The sequence below is a fragment of the Lycorma delicatula genome, chromosome 2 (assembly GCF_047948215.1).
Source record: "Lycorma delicatula isolate Av1 chromosome 2, ASM4794821v1, whole genome shotgun sequence".
Taxonomy (NCBI): domain Eukaryota; kingdom Metazoa; phylum Arthropoda; class Insecta; order Hemiptera; family Fulgoridae; genus Lycorma; species Lycorma delicatula.
This window is the reverse complement of record NC_134456.1, coordinates 147,912,011-147,928,723: the sequence shown is the minus strand read 5'-3', so window position 1 is coordinate 147,928,723 and position 16,713 is coordinate 147,912,011. Positions and strand designations below refer to the sequence as shown.

Genomic DNA, 16,713 nt, shown 5'->3' with positions numbered 1-16,713 from the left:
TCAGCTGTTAGTGTGTGTTGAATATTCATATGGTTATGTGATGGCCGCCTCTTTTTCTTCGCATTCTTTGTCCTCGATCATAATCAAATATTATCGTACAGCGATTCTTGGATTACCTGGTAAGTCGGTATTTTATTATTGTTACCGACCTTTATTTTTTTTATTCATAATATCGACCCGTAATATTGCATATACGTGTATATATATATATATATATATAAAACTGTTATCAGGTTTACCATCACCTGTGCTTAGTTAAACATCTGTTTTATTTCTTCTTACTAATATTGATTGTATTTATTATTTATTTATAGAAATGCCTAAGGTTTTCTTTTTATAACTGTCGTTAAAAATAATACTCCGTTAAACGTTCCGATCGTCCTATTTCATTCATTCTATTAATATTTAGATAAAATTATTTTACATTATCCAATTTACATTTTCTATTACAATAGTTTTGTTTAAAAAATTTTTTAACAAAAAGGAAGTAGGATTTAATAATTAAATTCATTTAATACCGATTATGACGGAAAGATAAAAATTAAGCGGATTTATGTTGTTATATTTTACCTTTAACATTAATGTTGTAATGGGAATGGGAATAAGAATACCTAATATGATTGTTTTGTAAATATGTGTCTGTATTGATTATAGAATCAGTACTAGGCATTATATAAAAAAAATATTAAAAGGATTTATAACGTATATTATGTGGTTAAATTGTATATTACTTTTCTTTATCGTGTATTTTAATTAACATTAAAGTTTGATCTATGGCAAATTTATCTTTTGCGCTTATCTTAATTTCTTCTTTATAAGGTTTTTAATTCACCGATATTGTTATATTTATATGTTTCTAAGCACAGTTATGTGAAATATTTTTAAAAAAGTTAGGGTATATTTATTTTTATTGTGGTTGTTTTACTTAATCAACAAATTCATAGCTTATTTAATAGTAATAGTGGTGTCATCATTTTCTATAGTAATAATAATAATGTTCTATAAAAATATTGGATGTAATATTTAATCCATGCATTACTTACTATATGCACCACTAACCATGAAATGAAGCAGCTGACTTTTAATTTCAACCCCTTTTCTTTTCTTTGAATTGAATAGAGGTATTTTTTTTAAAAAGTGCATTTTGAAATGCTGTTTAAATACTGTTCTTTGTATTATATTTATTTTATTGAGAATAAAATATAATAATAAATATTTAAACACAAATTATTTCCTTTTATAAATTAAGCTGAACTATTAGAAATATCGAAATATCTATAAAAATGCATATATCACACTTAGTTTTGTCATTAATAAGATATTGGCTATAAGTAGTCAATTGAAAATTTTTATGAGATTCAAATTTGTTTGTATAGGTTATCTATTTAATTGCAGATATGTGATCAAAATCGTCTTTCGTGAAGTAGTCCAAATAACATTGTTAACTGTATATATATATATATATATATGCATCATATGTATGATGCATGTGTACTGTATGTATGTATGTATATGTATATATATATATATATACACACATACACATACCCTTATTATTTTTCGGATATTAAACATATGAATTAAGATTTGTAAAGGATAACGAGCGATTAAAACTTGTTAAATTAATAGATTTTAGCCCCAGCCTGCATATTGTTGTGTATGCAACTTTGAAACCGTGGTGTATCACATGCTTCGTTCGTACTCTCCTTGACGTGTGAAATAATTTCATTACAGAAAAAAAAAATTAATTATTATTTTAATAATTTAATAGGTAGTGTTTGTGCGTATGTAAATCAACAGTTTATTTGTCAGTTAAAAAAACTGTCAACGTTTCTTCTCTCCTTTATTATTCGTATTACTACTGAATCATTAGCATTTAAATAATTTTAATAACTTATTTTTCTTCAATGTAAAAATAATTAGAAAATGTATTTCTTTATTTTTTAAATGAAGTATTCTTTAGAACAAACATACTTTTATTAATAATTTGCCTTGGGTAACTAAGAGCCCTGATTAATTTTTTTGCGATTAAATTGCAAAATTTCTACTACTTTGCAAAATTTAGCGCCAAAAATAGGTAAATTGTATAGTTTATGTTAAATGGGTTGTGGTTTATAAAATCAAAAGAATTTAACCTCCCTCTGCAATATTTATTTGATAATTTAGGATTTTATTTAATTAGAATTTACTCTTACAAACAGGGATTGGCTCACCAGAAGTACACTAAATTGCTCATTAACCTTAATGTGGCATGGAAATGGTCTAGTTAGCAAGATTTATTTAATTACAACTGTTGCAAAATTAATTTTATAGGCATTAAAATTACAGAAGTACAAAAACCAAAAAATATACCTGAGAAAGTAAAATAAATATAAACGCACGCATGCACACACACACACACACACACACACACACACACACACACACACACACACACAAATACGTGCCCACAGCATTGTCATTCAGAATCTCAATAGTAATGTAGTATGATTTTTTTAGCATGCATATTTCTTTTAAATTTGCTGAAGCTGACAGCTTAATTTTTTCTAGTTTTCATATTTGTTATAAAATTCGGCAAGCATGATAGCAACTTCCCTTTTGGCATCGACTGAACTGTATCAATATTTTTCTTTTTACTTTCTCAACAAAGATATATTTTTCTTCTCCCTACATTTATTTTCACTGAATTATGAGCTGCAAAACATATATAATGCAGATTAAGTATTGTTAGTTTCATTCTTCTAGTATTTTTCTCAGAATTTGTAAGTTTATATAAATCCTTTGATATAAACATATTTTCAAAGGTGTTTAATCTATTTACAGAGACTTAGAATCCAGATTCTACACTCTAAAGAAATAAACTGAACATCTAACATCCAATTAGCTGGATCTTAAGCTGTAAAGGCAGATCATTATTATAGAGTACCCTCCTCAATCTTATAAAACTGGATCGCCACTTAGTCAATTCTTTTTGTGATATCAGTGTTGAGTAATAATAGTTTTCTGTTATGATCTTGCTTACATAAGAATGAGTATATTTTAACTTTTTTAGTATATGTTCACCTGTGCTTTTATACTTAACTGATTTTCATAAATTTCTGCCCTTTTAAAGGTGTTTCAAGATTCCTAAAAAGTGAAAAATTCACAATGTATCCAGAAGTGCTTGAATAAGGAAGGAGGTATTCAAAACAGGGGCTTAGAAGCAAAACAAATATTTGCCACTGGATAGTTAGTCCCATCCACAGTAACTCATGATCAAACCATCCAATTTTAATGAAACAAATATCAAAATAAGATTGGATTTTTTTCTAAATTTCATTTATTTACTCTAGAGGTGGCTACTACAGAATGTGATGTGGTTTGATGTTCAAACGTTTTCTAAATGAATTGATGTTGAGAAGTTTAAAATTATAATGAAAGTAAAATATTTGATTAAATTTCTCATTGAACAGTATTGAGTGTAAGAAATGCTGTTAAAAAAAATGTTTAATTTAGATAATATATGATTTAGATGAGACGGCTTTGTTTATTTGTTTAAATGACTATATTATATTATTTCCTGTTTGATCTTTAGCCCAACATTTCTTGTATTCTTTTCAAGGATTCCACCTCTTCTGCAAGCTTCTCCTTGGTTTTAGCTAACACAGCCAGATTATCTGCTTTATCACCAGCATCTGGGTAACAATAAACCCCTACATTATTTCTGCTGCTGCATTCTTTTCAAAATTGCTTGACAACCTTCTCCGGCATTATATTGAACAGAATTGGTAAAATCCCATCTCCCTGTTTTAGTCCTGTCATAATTAGGAATTTTTCAGTTAGTTCTCCATTTACTTTGACCTTCACGTCAGTGATCTTCCTTCTGTTCCCATTTCCTGCATGATATTTATCAGCCTGTTTTCTGTGAACGTTATCATAAGCCTTTTGGTCCAATGATTTATTTTTAATGTTGGGCTTTATATGGAGTCTACAAACAAAATGTACACATCTCAATAAAATTTTCAAACTTTCTCCACAATTTGTCTTGGAGCAAATATCTGATCGTTAGTAAATCTGTTTGGTCTGAATTCACATATTCCTCTATTTTCCCCCTCAGCTCTTCTTGGATTCTACCTAAGCATAGTGAGAGGTTCTTTTAAACAAAACTTTGCTCTTCATGTTTTCTAGTATGTTGTTGGATGTTTGTTAGTTATGATAATTATCAAAACTCAAAAGTTTTGATATTTTTTTCTTTTAAATTAACTGTTTGAGAGATATGTATTGTAGTTTCTTTGCTTTAATTTTATTTATATAATTTATTATTATTGTTGCAGAGGAAGATGAAGAGAGAGGGAATTTGGTGGAAGGAGAAGAGGCAGGAACCAGTAATTCATCTGGTCCCGGAAGAGATAGCATCGACTGTGTGGTCGGCGGCCCCCTGGACTATAGAGTTATTTTTATCAATAGACCCCAACCTGCTAAATATTGTTCTAATCAAATCTCTACTGCCAAGTATAGTGTCATCAGTTTTATTCCTAGTTTTCTATTTGAACAATTTAGACGTTACTCGAATTGTTTCTTTCTTTTCATTGCTCTTCTTCAGGTTAGTTTTTATATTTTAATTATTATTCTGTAATTTATTAAAATAATTCTAAGATTAACTTGATGTAATTAAGTTAAATATTGTTAATGTTTTTTGTTTGAAAAAACTTTGAAATCATGATCAATTGTGTTCAGCTTTCAGCTGACTTTCGGTATCAGTTATTCTAAATGTGGTGCAAGCAGTAATTTTGAAATTCATTTCTATGTTTCAGAATCATAATTGATAAGAAATTATATCCGTCTATGTAAATCTTTTATATTGTATCTACTTACTTTTCATTCATTTCAGACTGTGATCCATCTTCAGAAAACCACTCACTGGAGATCTTCATCACATCAAGATAAAATCGAGTTGCTCTACATTAACGACGGTATGCAATGTTGCGTTTGTGCATGGTTTTATCTGTTATTGTGATTGTGATTGTTTTATGACTTTGTGTGTATACATGTGTGTTGTTTTTTTTAATTTTATTTTGATGTGATGACCTCCAGTGAGTGATTTTTTAAAGATGGAGCAGATTTCTGAAATGTATTAATAGTAAGTACGTACAGGTACCATACATAAAGTAAACGTAGATGGATATAATTTACTAAATTAAAAGTAATTTTGAGTTTAAAATAACTGTAAAAACTCAATTTTAAATTTCTAGAACTATAATATTGCAGAATTGTAAAAGGGTTTCACAGGGAAAAATGAAAATGTTTTAAACATTCATTTTTAAATACTATTGTAACCTTGATTATTGTGAAATGCTGAATTTTTCTACAAGAAGTAGCAAATTTATCTAAAGAACATTTATAAAATTAATTATATTAGAGATATTAGTTTTATTGACTAAAAAATATGTAATTATTTTTAAACTATATTTTTCATATACTTTTATAAATGTAAAATTACACACACCATGTAATTAATTTTAACATTTTTGCCGCACGTTATTGTTCATAAAATTTCAATACACTTTGGTAACATTTTTTCAACTTCTTTTAGCTTGAAGGTTGTTCATGAAAATATGGAATGGACATTTTTTAGCATATGAAAAATGCCAAGCCTGACAGGGATTCAAACCCAGGATCTTCCAGATAACAACTGAGATGCTACCACCCTGCTGTGGAAGTGGAATTTCTTTGAATGTTTACTTTCTTATTTATTGTTTTGTAATATGTAGTTTGAGAATTTAAATGTTATCATCATCTTCCTGATTGTTTATGCCATTTTTCATTGTTGTTAATTCAAGATCTCATATTTTTCAGTGGGTATTAATGAAATTCCTGCCAGTATTTTACAAAAAGGTGTAAATGCTATTATTGTCAATTTAATTAATGAATCTTTCAACAAAGCAGTATCATCCAGCTTCCTTAAAAATTCTGTTTTTTTCCTCTCCTTTGGAAAGGTTTGGTACTTAATTTACAAACTTTTTGGCCATTTTATTATTGTCTATATTTTCTAAATTATTATAAGAGATTATGAAATCTAGTTTTAAATTTTTTTTGAAAAACATCTATTAACAAATATTCAGCATGATTTCAGGAAAAAATTATCTTCCAACACAGCCATTTTCCAGTTTAAAAATAATATTTTAAATTGAGTATATAACAAAAAGATTTCAAATTTTTTACAATCTCGTTAAAGTATTTGATTTAGTTTCACTTTTTTTTTTTTACTGATGAAAATATTTTATAGATATGCATCAAAGGAGCTGCATACAATGGTTAAAGTCATACCTTACCGATTTTGAAGATAATTGAAATTTAATTTTTTGATAAGAATAAACTGGTAAAATATAGATATTCACTTCAAGAGGTGGAACACAGAGTGCTAAAGGAAGTCTTGTAGCACTTTTAGCCCCTTGCTTTTCTTGTATAATTATGCAATAAGTCTGCTTCAAAGTCTTCACCATTTTATTGTTATTCTCCTCAAAGATGTTACAAATGTACCTATACCTACAGATAATTATTTAAAATATTTTAAAATTCTATGATGGTAGTTCAAAATAGTATTCATTCATGGATGGTTTATAACTAGAGACCGGATAATATGCATTTGCATATTAAGCCCATTCTCACCAGTTATTGCATATTTTTCTTAAAATCTAGTGATTATGCATATTTTCACGATATTTGGAATATTTTTCAGTAGGGTACCTAGTTAAATGAAATCTTACATTGTAGCTGGCCAAACCTATTGAGCACACTTAGCAGCTGAATGTCTATGATTTAGGTAGGATAATATTATTATGAGGCCAAATAAAACACAGACTCACACGAGACAAAGACTGACGATACCATTCTGTGTCACGCATGCCTACTGCAGCACTCCTCCCATTAGGCAATTAAATTACGCAAGTTATTGTTGACTTGCTTATTGCATTAGTTTAGTTTTTTATTTATTTGAGCAAAGTTTAGTGAGAAGTTTAACCTTCTTCTTGCTATCTGGTGGCCTACAAAGACCTTGAAAAGATAAATTCATTCTACGATCGCCAGATTTGTGAATGAGGGTACTTAAAAATATTTCCTGAATCTTCTGCAGATGAAAGAGTGTTTATATTTCTCTCAGATGCTGCTCCCTATATGATCAAGGCAGCCAAAGCCCTTCAAGTATTTTATCCCAATTTGATTCATGTGACGTGCTTTGCTCACGGAGTACATCGATTCGCTGAAGAAGTACGATCCACATTTGGGAATGTATATAAACTGATTGCATCAACAAAGAAAGTGTTTCTTTAGACACCTGCTCACAGTAAGACCTTTAAAGAAAAACTGCCAAATGTGCCTTTACCTTCCGGACCAGTGGTAACTCGATGGGGAACATGGATTGAAGCTGTACTGTTTTACAATGAACATTTTGAGGCCATCAAAGGTATAGTAAATGACATCAATAGTGCAAAGGCTATGGCGGTTTGTCAGTCCAAGGAAGCATTTAACGATTCTAGTATTAAAAAAAACAAAACAGCTGTTATTAGCACTTATTTTTCCCATTTACCTGGGTGTTTTAAAAAGCTTGAAACTCAAGGTTTGGTGTTGACTGAATCTATTCATTTGATGAATAAAATCCGCTAAATGAACTCTGTATAGCCAGAGGTATTCCCATGTAAACTTAAAGAAAAATTTGAAAACATTTTGAACAATAACCCAGGTTTTGAACCTTTGTGACAAATTGATAGTTTTATTAATGGGACAGGTGAACTTTTGCCAGATACAGTAAGTGCTAACATAGCACCCAAATTCAAATACTACCCAGTTACCTCAGTGGATGCAGAACGATCCTTTTCCATTTATAAAAATATTTTGAGTGATCAAAGATACAATCTTATCACCAAACATTTGGAACAGTACCTGATTGTTTAGATTTACAAAAGTAACAAAATGTTAAATAATTGTTAATTATCAAAATTTATCGTTACGTTATTCAACTACTTAATAATTGTACGCTGATTTTGAAATAAAAAATCTAAAAATTACTGTTTTTTGGTTATTTAAAGTTGCATATTTTGACAGTTTTCATGCATATTCTAAGCATATGGATAAAACACTTGCATTGTGTTTCTCAGATAGACATAACATTTCAGACCATATGGATAGAATTTCCATTAATGATAATGATAATATTTCTGTTTCCCATAAAGTATAAGTTTCTGGGTGTTTTATTGGATCACCAGTTCTTGTGAAATTATAAATTGATCTTGTTTGCAACAAATTCAAACCGTACTATTTTGCTTTGAATGGTCTTAATAAAACACTAAGTTTATCATCAGTTATTAAATATTTATTATCCTTATGTACATAACTGGCTAAAGCATAATATAATCTTTTGGGGCCATCTCAAATAGTCAGAATGCATTTTCAAGATATAAAAATGGTCTATCAGATCATTTTTTGGTCCCCATAAGTGTGAATTGTGTAGATATTTATAAAATGAAAAATATTACTTATCCTTGTTTTTATTTGTATCAGTGTACAATATTTGCTAAAAGCAAAATTTCCTTATTTTTAAAAATATAAGTAACTATCCAATACTATCAAACCAGACAGAATAATTTCTGTGTAACTCAACACAATACTTGGGCTTACAGTAAGAACCTTATTACACTTACGTTGCCGTTTTTAATAAATTACCAAACCATTTAAAAAATCTTCCCATCAGTTTATTTGAATTATAATTTTCTGGTTCAGAAATAATATTACTCTGTCAGTGAATTTTTAAATAATAAATTTAAAAAAACCCTGAATTTTCTGCATTCCTTTCAACAGTTACATAAATATTTGCTCAATTAATTTTCATTACTGGCTTCTGAGTTTTAAATTATTCTGTATTTTTTTATATTTTCTTTCATATATTTATTTATTCTTTAACTAATTAGTTGGTTTTCTCCTATCTATTTCTTAACTTATAATTAATTGTGTATTCTCTTATGATGCTCTGATCCATGATCTTATCGTGGTTTCCATTGATCCATCCAGGCAAATACTGGAGAAGTTACTTTATTTTATTTGTAAATTATCATATTTACCCATTCATGATATCTATAAGTAAAACTTCCCAGTATCAGACATGGCTAGGGAACAACAATCTGTCCGTTATTTAGAGGCGTCTGCTGTTCAGAAAAATGTGAATAGAGTATTATGTTTTTTGTTATTTAAGAAACCATTGAAGAAAACCATTGAATTGAACAGGATTTTGTATTTATTGCACATAAATTAAAATTAAAAAGAAACAATTACGAGGGATATCTCTAAAGACCGCTGGGAAATTTCTCTCATTAAGGTCATGTGTCGTTCATGGCCACACTAGTAATGTACACACTTATTGTTGTCTGTAAGTTGTCACGTTGTAGTATCTTTGCTTGTGTGTGAGTTATTATGATATAAAATGAATAGGAAAATTGATGTTGTGGCCGACTGTGAAATATGTGGAGTCATACGGTTTTTAAACCATCAGAACATTAAGCCGGCTGAAATTCATAGGCAGTTGGTTGCTGTGTACGATGATAATATAATGAATGAAAGAAACGTCCGAAAATAGTGTGAAGGTTTAGAAGTAACAGAATTGATATGTATGATGAAGAACGTTTAGAGAGGCCCTCGATAGTCACAGAGGACTTGTTGAAATGTGTTGATGATGAAATCAGAAAAGATCGTCGCTTAGCTATTTCTGACCTGGGCGTTCTTTTTCCTGATGTTTCAACAGCTGTTATTGGTTGCATTGTTCATGTCCATTTAGGCTTCAGAAAAGTTTGTGCACATTGGGTCCCTCATGTCTTAACAGAACTTCACAAAAAAATCTGAATCGAATCTGCTTTGAAATTTTTCATCAACTACACAGAAAAAGGTGATGTGAACCTTAATTCAATTTTTACGGGCAATGAAATATGGATTTCATATTACACACCAGAGAGAAATTGGTAGTCAAGTGAATGGTGTCATCCTCAATCACCAACCAGACCAATAAAGGTCAAGCCACAGCTATTTGGATGCAAACTAATGGCGACAGTCTTTTGGGATCGGTTTGGTATATTGCTGATTGATTTCATGCCACATGAAACGACTATAAATGCAGAAGACTACTGTAAACCTCTACCTAAGTTACAGCACGTCATTCAAAATTGGCGATGTGGAAGGTTGACCAAAGGTGTCGTCCTGCTTCACAATAATGCATGTCCACATGTTGGCGGTCCAACACGTGATTTACTGAGAACATTTGGATGGGAAATTTACAATCACCCACCATGTAGTCTGGACTTAGCTCCTTCTGATTACGATTTGTTTGGAAAATTGAAACAATTTTTGAGCAGTAAGCAATTCGCAGGTGATGTTGAACTTAAAATGCTGTTAATGTCTAAATAGACTGGCAGGAGAAGAATGTAATGAGGCTATATTGAAGCTGATGTATCGCTACAATAAATGTCTTAATTTATGTGGCAATTATATAGAGAAGTAGTATAAGGTATAGTTTTAGAGAAATAAAAAAATATTTATAAACTATCATGACTAAAATTTATCCACAAAAGTCAATTGAGAACCTTCAGAAAAATTTAATGACTACTGGAGTCAACATTGATTCATCAACAGTATGATGCAGGTGTATTGAACTGGACTGAAAGTTCAGAATGCCAATAAAATTAAAATAATTACTTATACCACAGATAGAAAAACCTTGCCAGTAATTATAAATCTTAAAAATTGTAACTGGAAGAAGGTGGTAATATTCAATAAAAGGTCACACTTTAGCCCGATGGTTCAGAACAGCTGTTGTCAAAAAAACAACAATGAACAAATGAGAGCCAAACATCATCAGCAGACCATTAAACACCCTCCAATAAATATATTTTGATGTTATTTCATTCATAGAGAGCCTGGAAGCTTAGTGGCAGTAGAAGAATGATGAATCCATTGAAGTTTATAGAAATTATTAAAAGGAAAATTGTGCTTTTCATGTATATATTGGCCGCTGATGGCTGCAGTACTACTCAGCATGATCATGCACGATTCCATAATTCAAAATTAGTCAAAAAGGTTTTGTTAGAAAACAATGTAAATATTTTTTACAGCTTGGAAGTTCTCTACATTTAAATCTAATGAATAATTTATCTCTTTAAGAGATGCCTCAGAAAAATGGTCTGTTCAACGGACGTGTGCAGTTAATTGAAAATATTTAAGTGTTAATTAATTTAATAAAATTAATGTCAAAATGAGTAAAAAGAAGTAATTATATTTAAAGTACATAATTTCATACTAGAATTATAAATATGAATATCATTATTTCAATCAAAAAGTATATTTTAACAATTCTTTGTCTCAACTAATTCTGAAGGAATGTGCTCTACCACTGATGTATACTCGGCAGGAAAAGGGTTCATTGTTGTTAGATTGCTTCAGGTATAAAAGTAAATAATTCTTTACAGGTGTACTAGTTGGTTTCTGTAAAAGTTTCTATTAATGTTCCAAATTTTTAAACTATCACTTTATGCATTTAATGAATTATATTATAAGCCAAAGTAATGCCTTTAAAACCAGAGCTATAAAAATATGTTCTTTGAATTTATATAAACATATCTGAAATAAACTTCCTTAAATTCTTTTAAATGCAATTAACAAATATAGAGTTCAACAATCTAATTTTTTTTTGTTTACATTATGAAAATTGGGCCTTTTTTATGTTGTAATTTCCTAACCAAGAGCATAGGACAAAAATATCAGTCTTTGAATATTGATTTTATTTTATTTTATTGCAAAATTTTTATTTTATAGTTGATTAAATTGAGTGCTTGAGACTTATATGGGTTTTGCATCTCAACAGGGGCTAGTTGTGTATAACTATCCAGAATAAAGTGTTGAACTATTATTTAGTTATATTTCTATTTTAAATTTCATTTTCTCTGATAATAAGACATTCATTAAGTTTGTTGTATAAATGTGTAATCTATTTATTTATTCCCATTGTCATCTGTAATAAGGTAATAGATTGTAATAAACCATATTTATTCTGCTCTATTTATTTGTGTTCCTGAAATTTATTGTAGATAAGCTGAAAATTTTGTGATCGGTTTAATGTGTAAAACAATTCTTTTTTCCAGCAAATCCCAGATGTATCACCTACTGGCCGTTACACTACTTTAGTACCGCTAATTTTAATTTTATTAGTATCTGCGTTAAAAGAAATTGTAGAAGATTTTGTAAGTATTATAATAATTTTTTTCTTAGTCATAATGTTACAAGAAATAGAAGTAGTTATAATAAAAATAATTGTATCTAAGTTTTTACAATTTCCGTTTTGTTTATTATTACATAAATTTACATTATTCTTGATAATCTGTTAGCAGGTCTGCACAAAATAGACCAAATGAATTTACTTTTTTCATAGATAATTTTATTCAGTCATTGAAGTATAAAAATATTTTTTATAGACTTTTAAAATGAAATAAAATATTACTCAGGTTTTGGAATTCACTTTGCCATAATTAACTATATAAACTTATTAACTATAAAATCATAGTATGCATGTAATATAGTTAATGTTTTTTTTTTTTTTTGTCTTCAGTCATTTGACTGGTTTGATGCAGCTCTCCAAGATTCCCTATCTAGTGCTAGTCGTTTCATTTCAGTATACCCTCTACATCCTACATCCCCAAAAATTTGTTTTACATACTCCAAACGTGGCCTGCCTACACAATTTTTCCCTTCAACCTGTCCTTCCAATATTAAAGCGACTATTCCAGGATGCCTTAGTATGTGGCCTATAAGTCTGTCTCTTCTTTTAACTATATTTTTCCAAATGCTTCTTTCTTCATCTATTTGCCGCAATACCTCTTCATTTGTCACTTTATCCACCCATCTGATTTTTAACATTCTCCTATAGCACCATATTTCAAAAGCTTCTAATCTTTTCTTCTCAGATACTCCGATTGTCCAAGTTTCACTTCCACATAAAGCGTCACTCCAAACATACACTTTCAAAAATCTTTTCATGACATTTAAATTAATTTTTGATGTAAACAAATTATATTTCTTACTGAAGGCTCGTTTAGCTTGTGCTATTCGGCATTTTATATCGCTCCTGCTTCGTCCATCTTTAGTAATTTTACTTCCCAAATAACAAAATTCTTCTACCTCCATAATCTTTTCTCCTTCTATTTTCACATTCAGTGGTCCATCTTTGTTATTTCTACTACACTTCATTACTTTTGTTTTGTTCTTGTTTATTTCCATTCGATAGTTCTTGCGTAGGACTTCATCTATGCCGTTCATTGTTTCTTCTAAATCCTTTTTACTCTCGGCTAGAATTACTATATCATCAGCAAATCGTAGCATCTTTATCTTTTCACCTTGTACTGTTACTCCGAATCTAAATTGTTCTTTAACATCATTAACTGCTAGTTCCATGTAAAGATTAAAAAGTAACGGAGATAGGGAACATCCTTGTCAGACTCCCTTTCTTATTACGGCTTCTTTCTTATGTTCTTCAATTGTTACTGTTGCTGTTTGGTTCCTGTACATGTTAGCAATTGTTCTTCTATCTCTGTATTTGAACCCTAATTTTTTTAAAATGCTGAACATTTTATTCCAGTCTACGTTATCGAAAGCCTTTTCTAGGTCTATAAACGCCAAGTATGTTGGTTTGTTTTTCTTTACTCTTCCTTCTACTATTATTCTGAGGCCTAAAATTGCTTCCCTTGTCCCTATACTTTTCCTGAAACCAAATTGGTCTTCTCCCAACACTTCTACTCTCCTCTCATTTCTTCTGTATAAAATTCTAGTTAAGATTTTTGATGCATGACTAGTTAAACTAATTGTTCTGTATTCTTCACATTTATCTGCCCCTGCTTTCTTTGGTATCATGACTATAACACTTTTTTTGAAGTCTGATGGAAATTCCCCTTTTTCATAAATATTACACACCAGTTTGTATAATCTATCAATCGCTTCCTCACCTGCACTGCGCAGTAATTCTACAGGTATTCCGTCTATTCCAGGAGCCTTTCTGCCATTTAAATCTTTTAATGCTCTCTTAAATTCAGATCTCAGTATTGTTTCTCCCATTTCATCCTCCTCAACTTCCTCTTCTTCCTCTATAACACCATTTTCTAATTCATTTCCTCCGTATAACTCTTCAATATATTCCACCCATCTATCGACTTTACCTTTCGTATTATATATTGGTGTACCATCTTTGTTTAACACATTATTAGATTTTAATTTTAGTACCGCAAAATTTTCCTTAACTTTCTTGTATGCTCTGTCTATTTTACCAATGTTCATTTCTCTTTCCACTTCTGAACACTTTTCTTAATCCACTCTTCTTTCGCCAGTTTGCACTTCTTGTTTACAGCATTACGTAATTGCCGATAGTTCCTTTACTTTCTTCATCACTAGCATTCTTATATTTTCTACGTTCATCCATCAGCTGCAATATATCGTCTGAAAACCAAGGTTTTCTACCAGTTCTCTTTATTCCGCCTAAGTTTGCTTCTGCTGATTTAAGAATTTTTTTTTTAACATTCTCCCATTCTTCTTCTATATTTTCTACCTTATCTTTTTTACTCAGACCTCTTGCGATGTCCTCCTCAAAAATCTTCTTTACCTCCTCTTCCTCAAGCTTCTCTAAATTCCACCGATTCATCTGACACCTTTTCTTCACGTTTTTAAACCCCAATCTACATTTCATTATCACCAAATTATGGTCGCTGTCAATGTCTGCTCCAGGGTAAGTTTTGCAGTCAACGAGTTGATTTCTAAATCTTTGCTTAACCATGATATAATCTATCTGATACCTTGCAGTATCGCCTGGCTTTTTCCAAGTGTATATTCTTCTATTAAGATTTTTAAATTGGGTGTTGGCAATTACTAAATTATACTTCGTGCAAAACTCTATAAGTCGGTCCCCTCTTTCATTCCTTTTGCCCAGCCCGTATTCACCCACTATATTTCCTTCCTTGCCTTTTCCAATGCTTGCATTCCAATCTCCGACTATTATTAAATTTTCATCTCCTTTTACGTGTTTAATTGCTTCATCAATCTCTTCGTATACACACTCTACCTCATCATCATCATGGGCGCCTTGTAGGCATATAGACGTTAACAATCGTCGGTTTAGGTTTTGATTTTATCCTTATTACAATGATTCTATCGCTATGCGTTTTGAAATACTCTACTCTCTTCCCTATCTTCTTGTTCATTATGAAACATACTCCTGCCTGCCCATTATTTGAAGCTGAGTTAATTACTCTAAAATCACCTAACCAAAAGTTGCCTTCCTCTTCCCACCGAACCTTGATAATTCCTACTACATCCACATTTATCCTATCCATTTCCCTTTTTAAATTTTCTAGCCTACCAACCTTTTTTAAGCTTCTAACATTCCACGCTCTGACTCGTAGAATGTTATTTTTTAATTTTCTGGTGACCCCTTCCTTAGTAGTCCCCACCCGGAGATCCGAACGGGGGACTAGTTTACCTCCGGAATATTTTACCAAGGAAGGCGCCTCCATCATTGCTATATGAAAATGCAAAGAGCCACATTTTCTTGGAAAAAAAGCAGCTGTAGTTTTCCATTGCTTTCAGCTGCGCAGTACTCAGAGGACTGAGTGATGTTGATATGGCCGTTTAAGTCATTGTGACTCACGCCCCTAACAACTACTGAAAGAGCTGTTGCCCTCTTTCAGGAATCATTCCTTAGTCTGGCTCTCAACAGATACCTCTCCGATATGGCTGCACCTTCGGTCCAGCTACTCTGTATCCCTGAGCACTCAAGCCCCGTCACCAACGGCAAGGTCTCATGATTCATAGAGGAGGTTACTTTTTTGAGTAAATTTATATAAATGTGCCCAAATAAATAATAGAGAGTATATGAAACAAAATTATGAAAAAGCAACTTGAAAAATTCAAACAAAAATTAAACTATTCAAGTTTAAACAGAATTGAAACTAAACATATTCATACTATGAATCAGTGTTATGATGATCATGAAATAAACTGTTCTTATATCCAAGGTAAGAAGAAAAATGCTAGCATAGATTGTTAGCTCTGTTTTAATTTAATAATTGTTTCTTAAATATAAGTGTAATACAAAATTCTGTTTTAACTGTTTATTACTTAATGTAACAATAATTCTATCAATTCTGATGCTAAACTTTAGTTCTGACAATTTTTAAATGAAAATGAATCTCTGTAATTGAAAATACATTTCCTTGGCACTAAGTATAAGTTAGAATCTTTCACATGGGGTATTTGTCATATACCCCCATGTTCTTAAAGTAAGTGCAGTTAGTGTAGATGATGAATAGTGCCAGTTGCTTAAAAATTGAATTATGGTAAGATATTGTTATTATATTATAATTTGGTTTTACTTTTTATTATTTTCTAGATTCAAGTTTCTTTTGAGAGACTCAGAATTCACATTAACAGCCCTCCATTAAATTAGCAAGATTTTAATATAAATCAGATTTATCCACTCAGTTACTCAAAGATAATTATTCTTGTTTTTGTTATACAAATAATTTAGAACGGTTTATAAGTTTTTGAAAAGAAATATTCTTAATTTTGCTATTTAAGATGCTTTTACTTAAAAAAAATGAGAATTTAATTTTTTATCAAGAATAATTTACTTATTCTTCTATATTGATATCATCCCTTCAA

General features: G+C 30.4%; 1 protein-coding gene across 13 annotated transcripts in view; it reads left to right on the top strand.

Annotated features, from left to right (window-relative positions):
* Nucleotides 1-16,713, top strand: part of ATP8A (ATPase phospholipid transporting 8A1) — a 453,786-nt gene that overhangs the window by 286,592 nt on the left and 150,481 nt on the right. For all 13 annotated transcript variants that reach the window (XM_075356432.1, XM_075356440.1, XM_075356443.1 and 10 more), the window contains 2 exons: nt 4,314-4,582; nt 12,156-12,254. In XM_075356432.1, the coding sequence (XP_075212547.1) occupies nt 4,314-4,582; nt 12,156-12,254 (368 nt within the window). The remainder of the gene's footprint in view (nt 1-4,313; nt 4,583-12,155; nt 12,255-16,713) is intronic.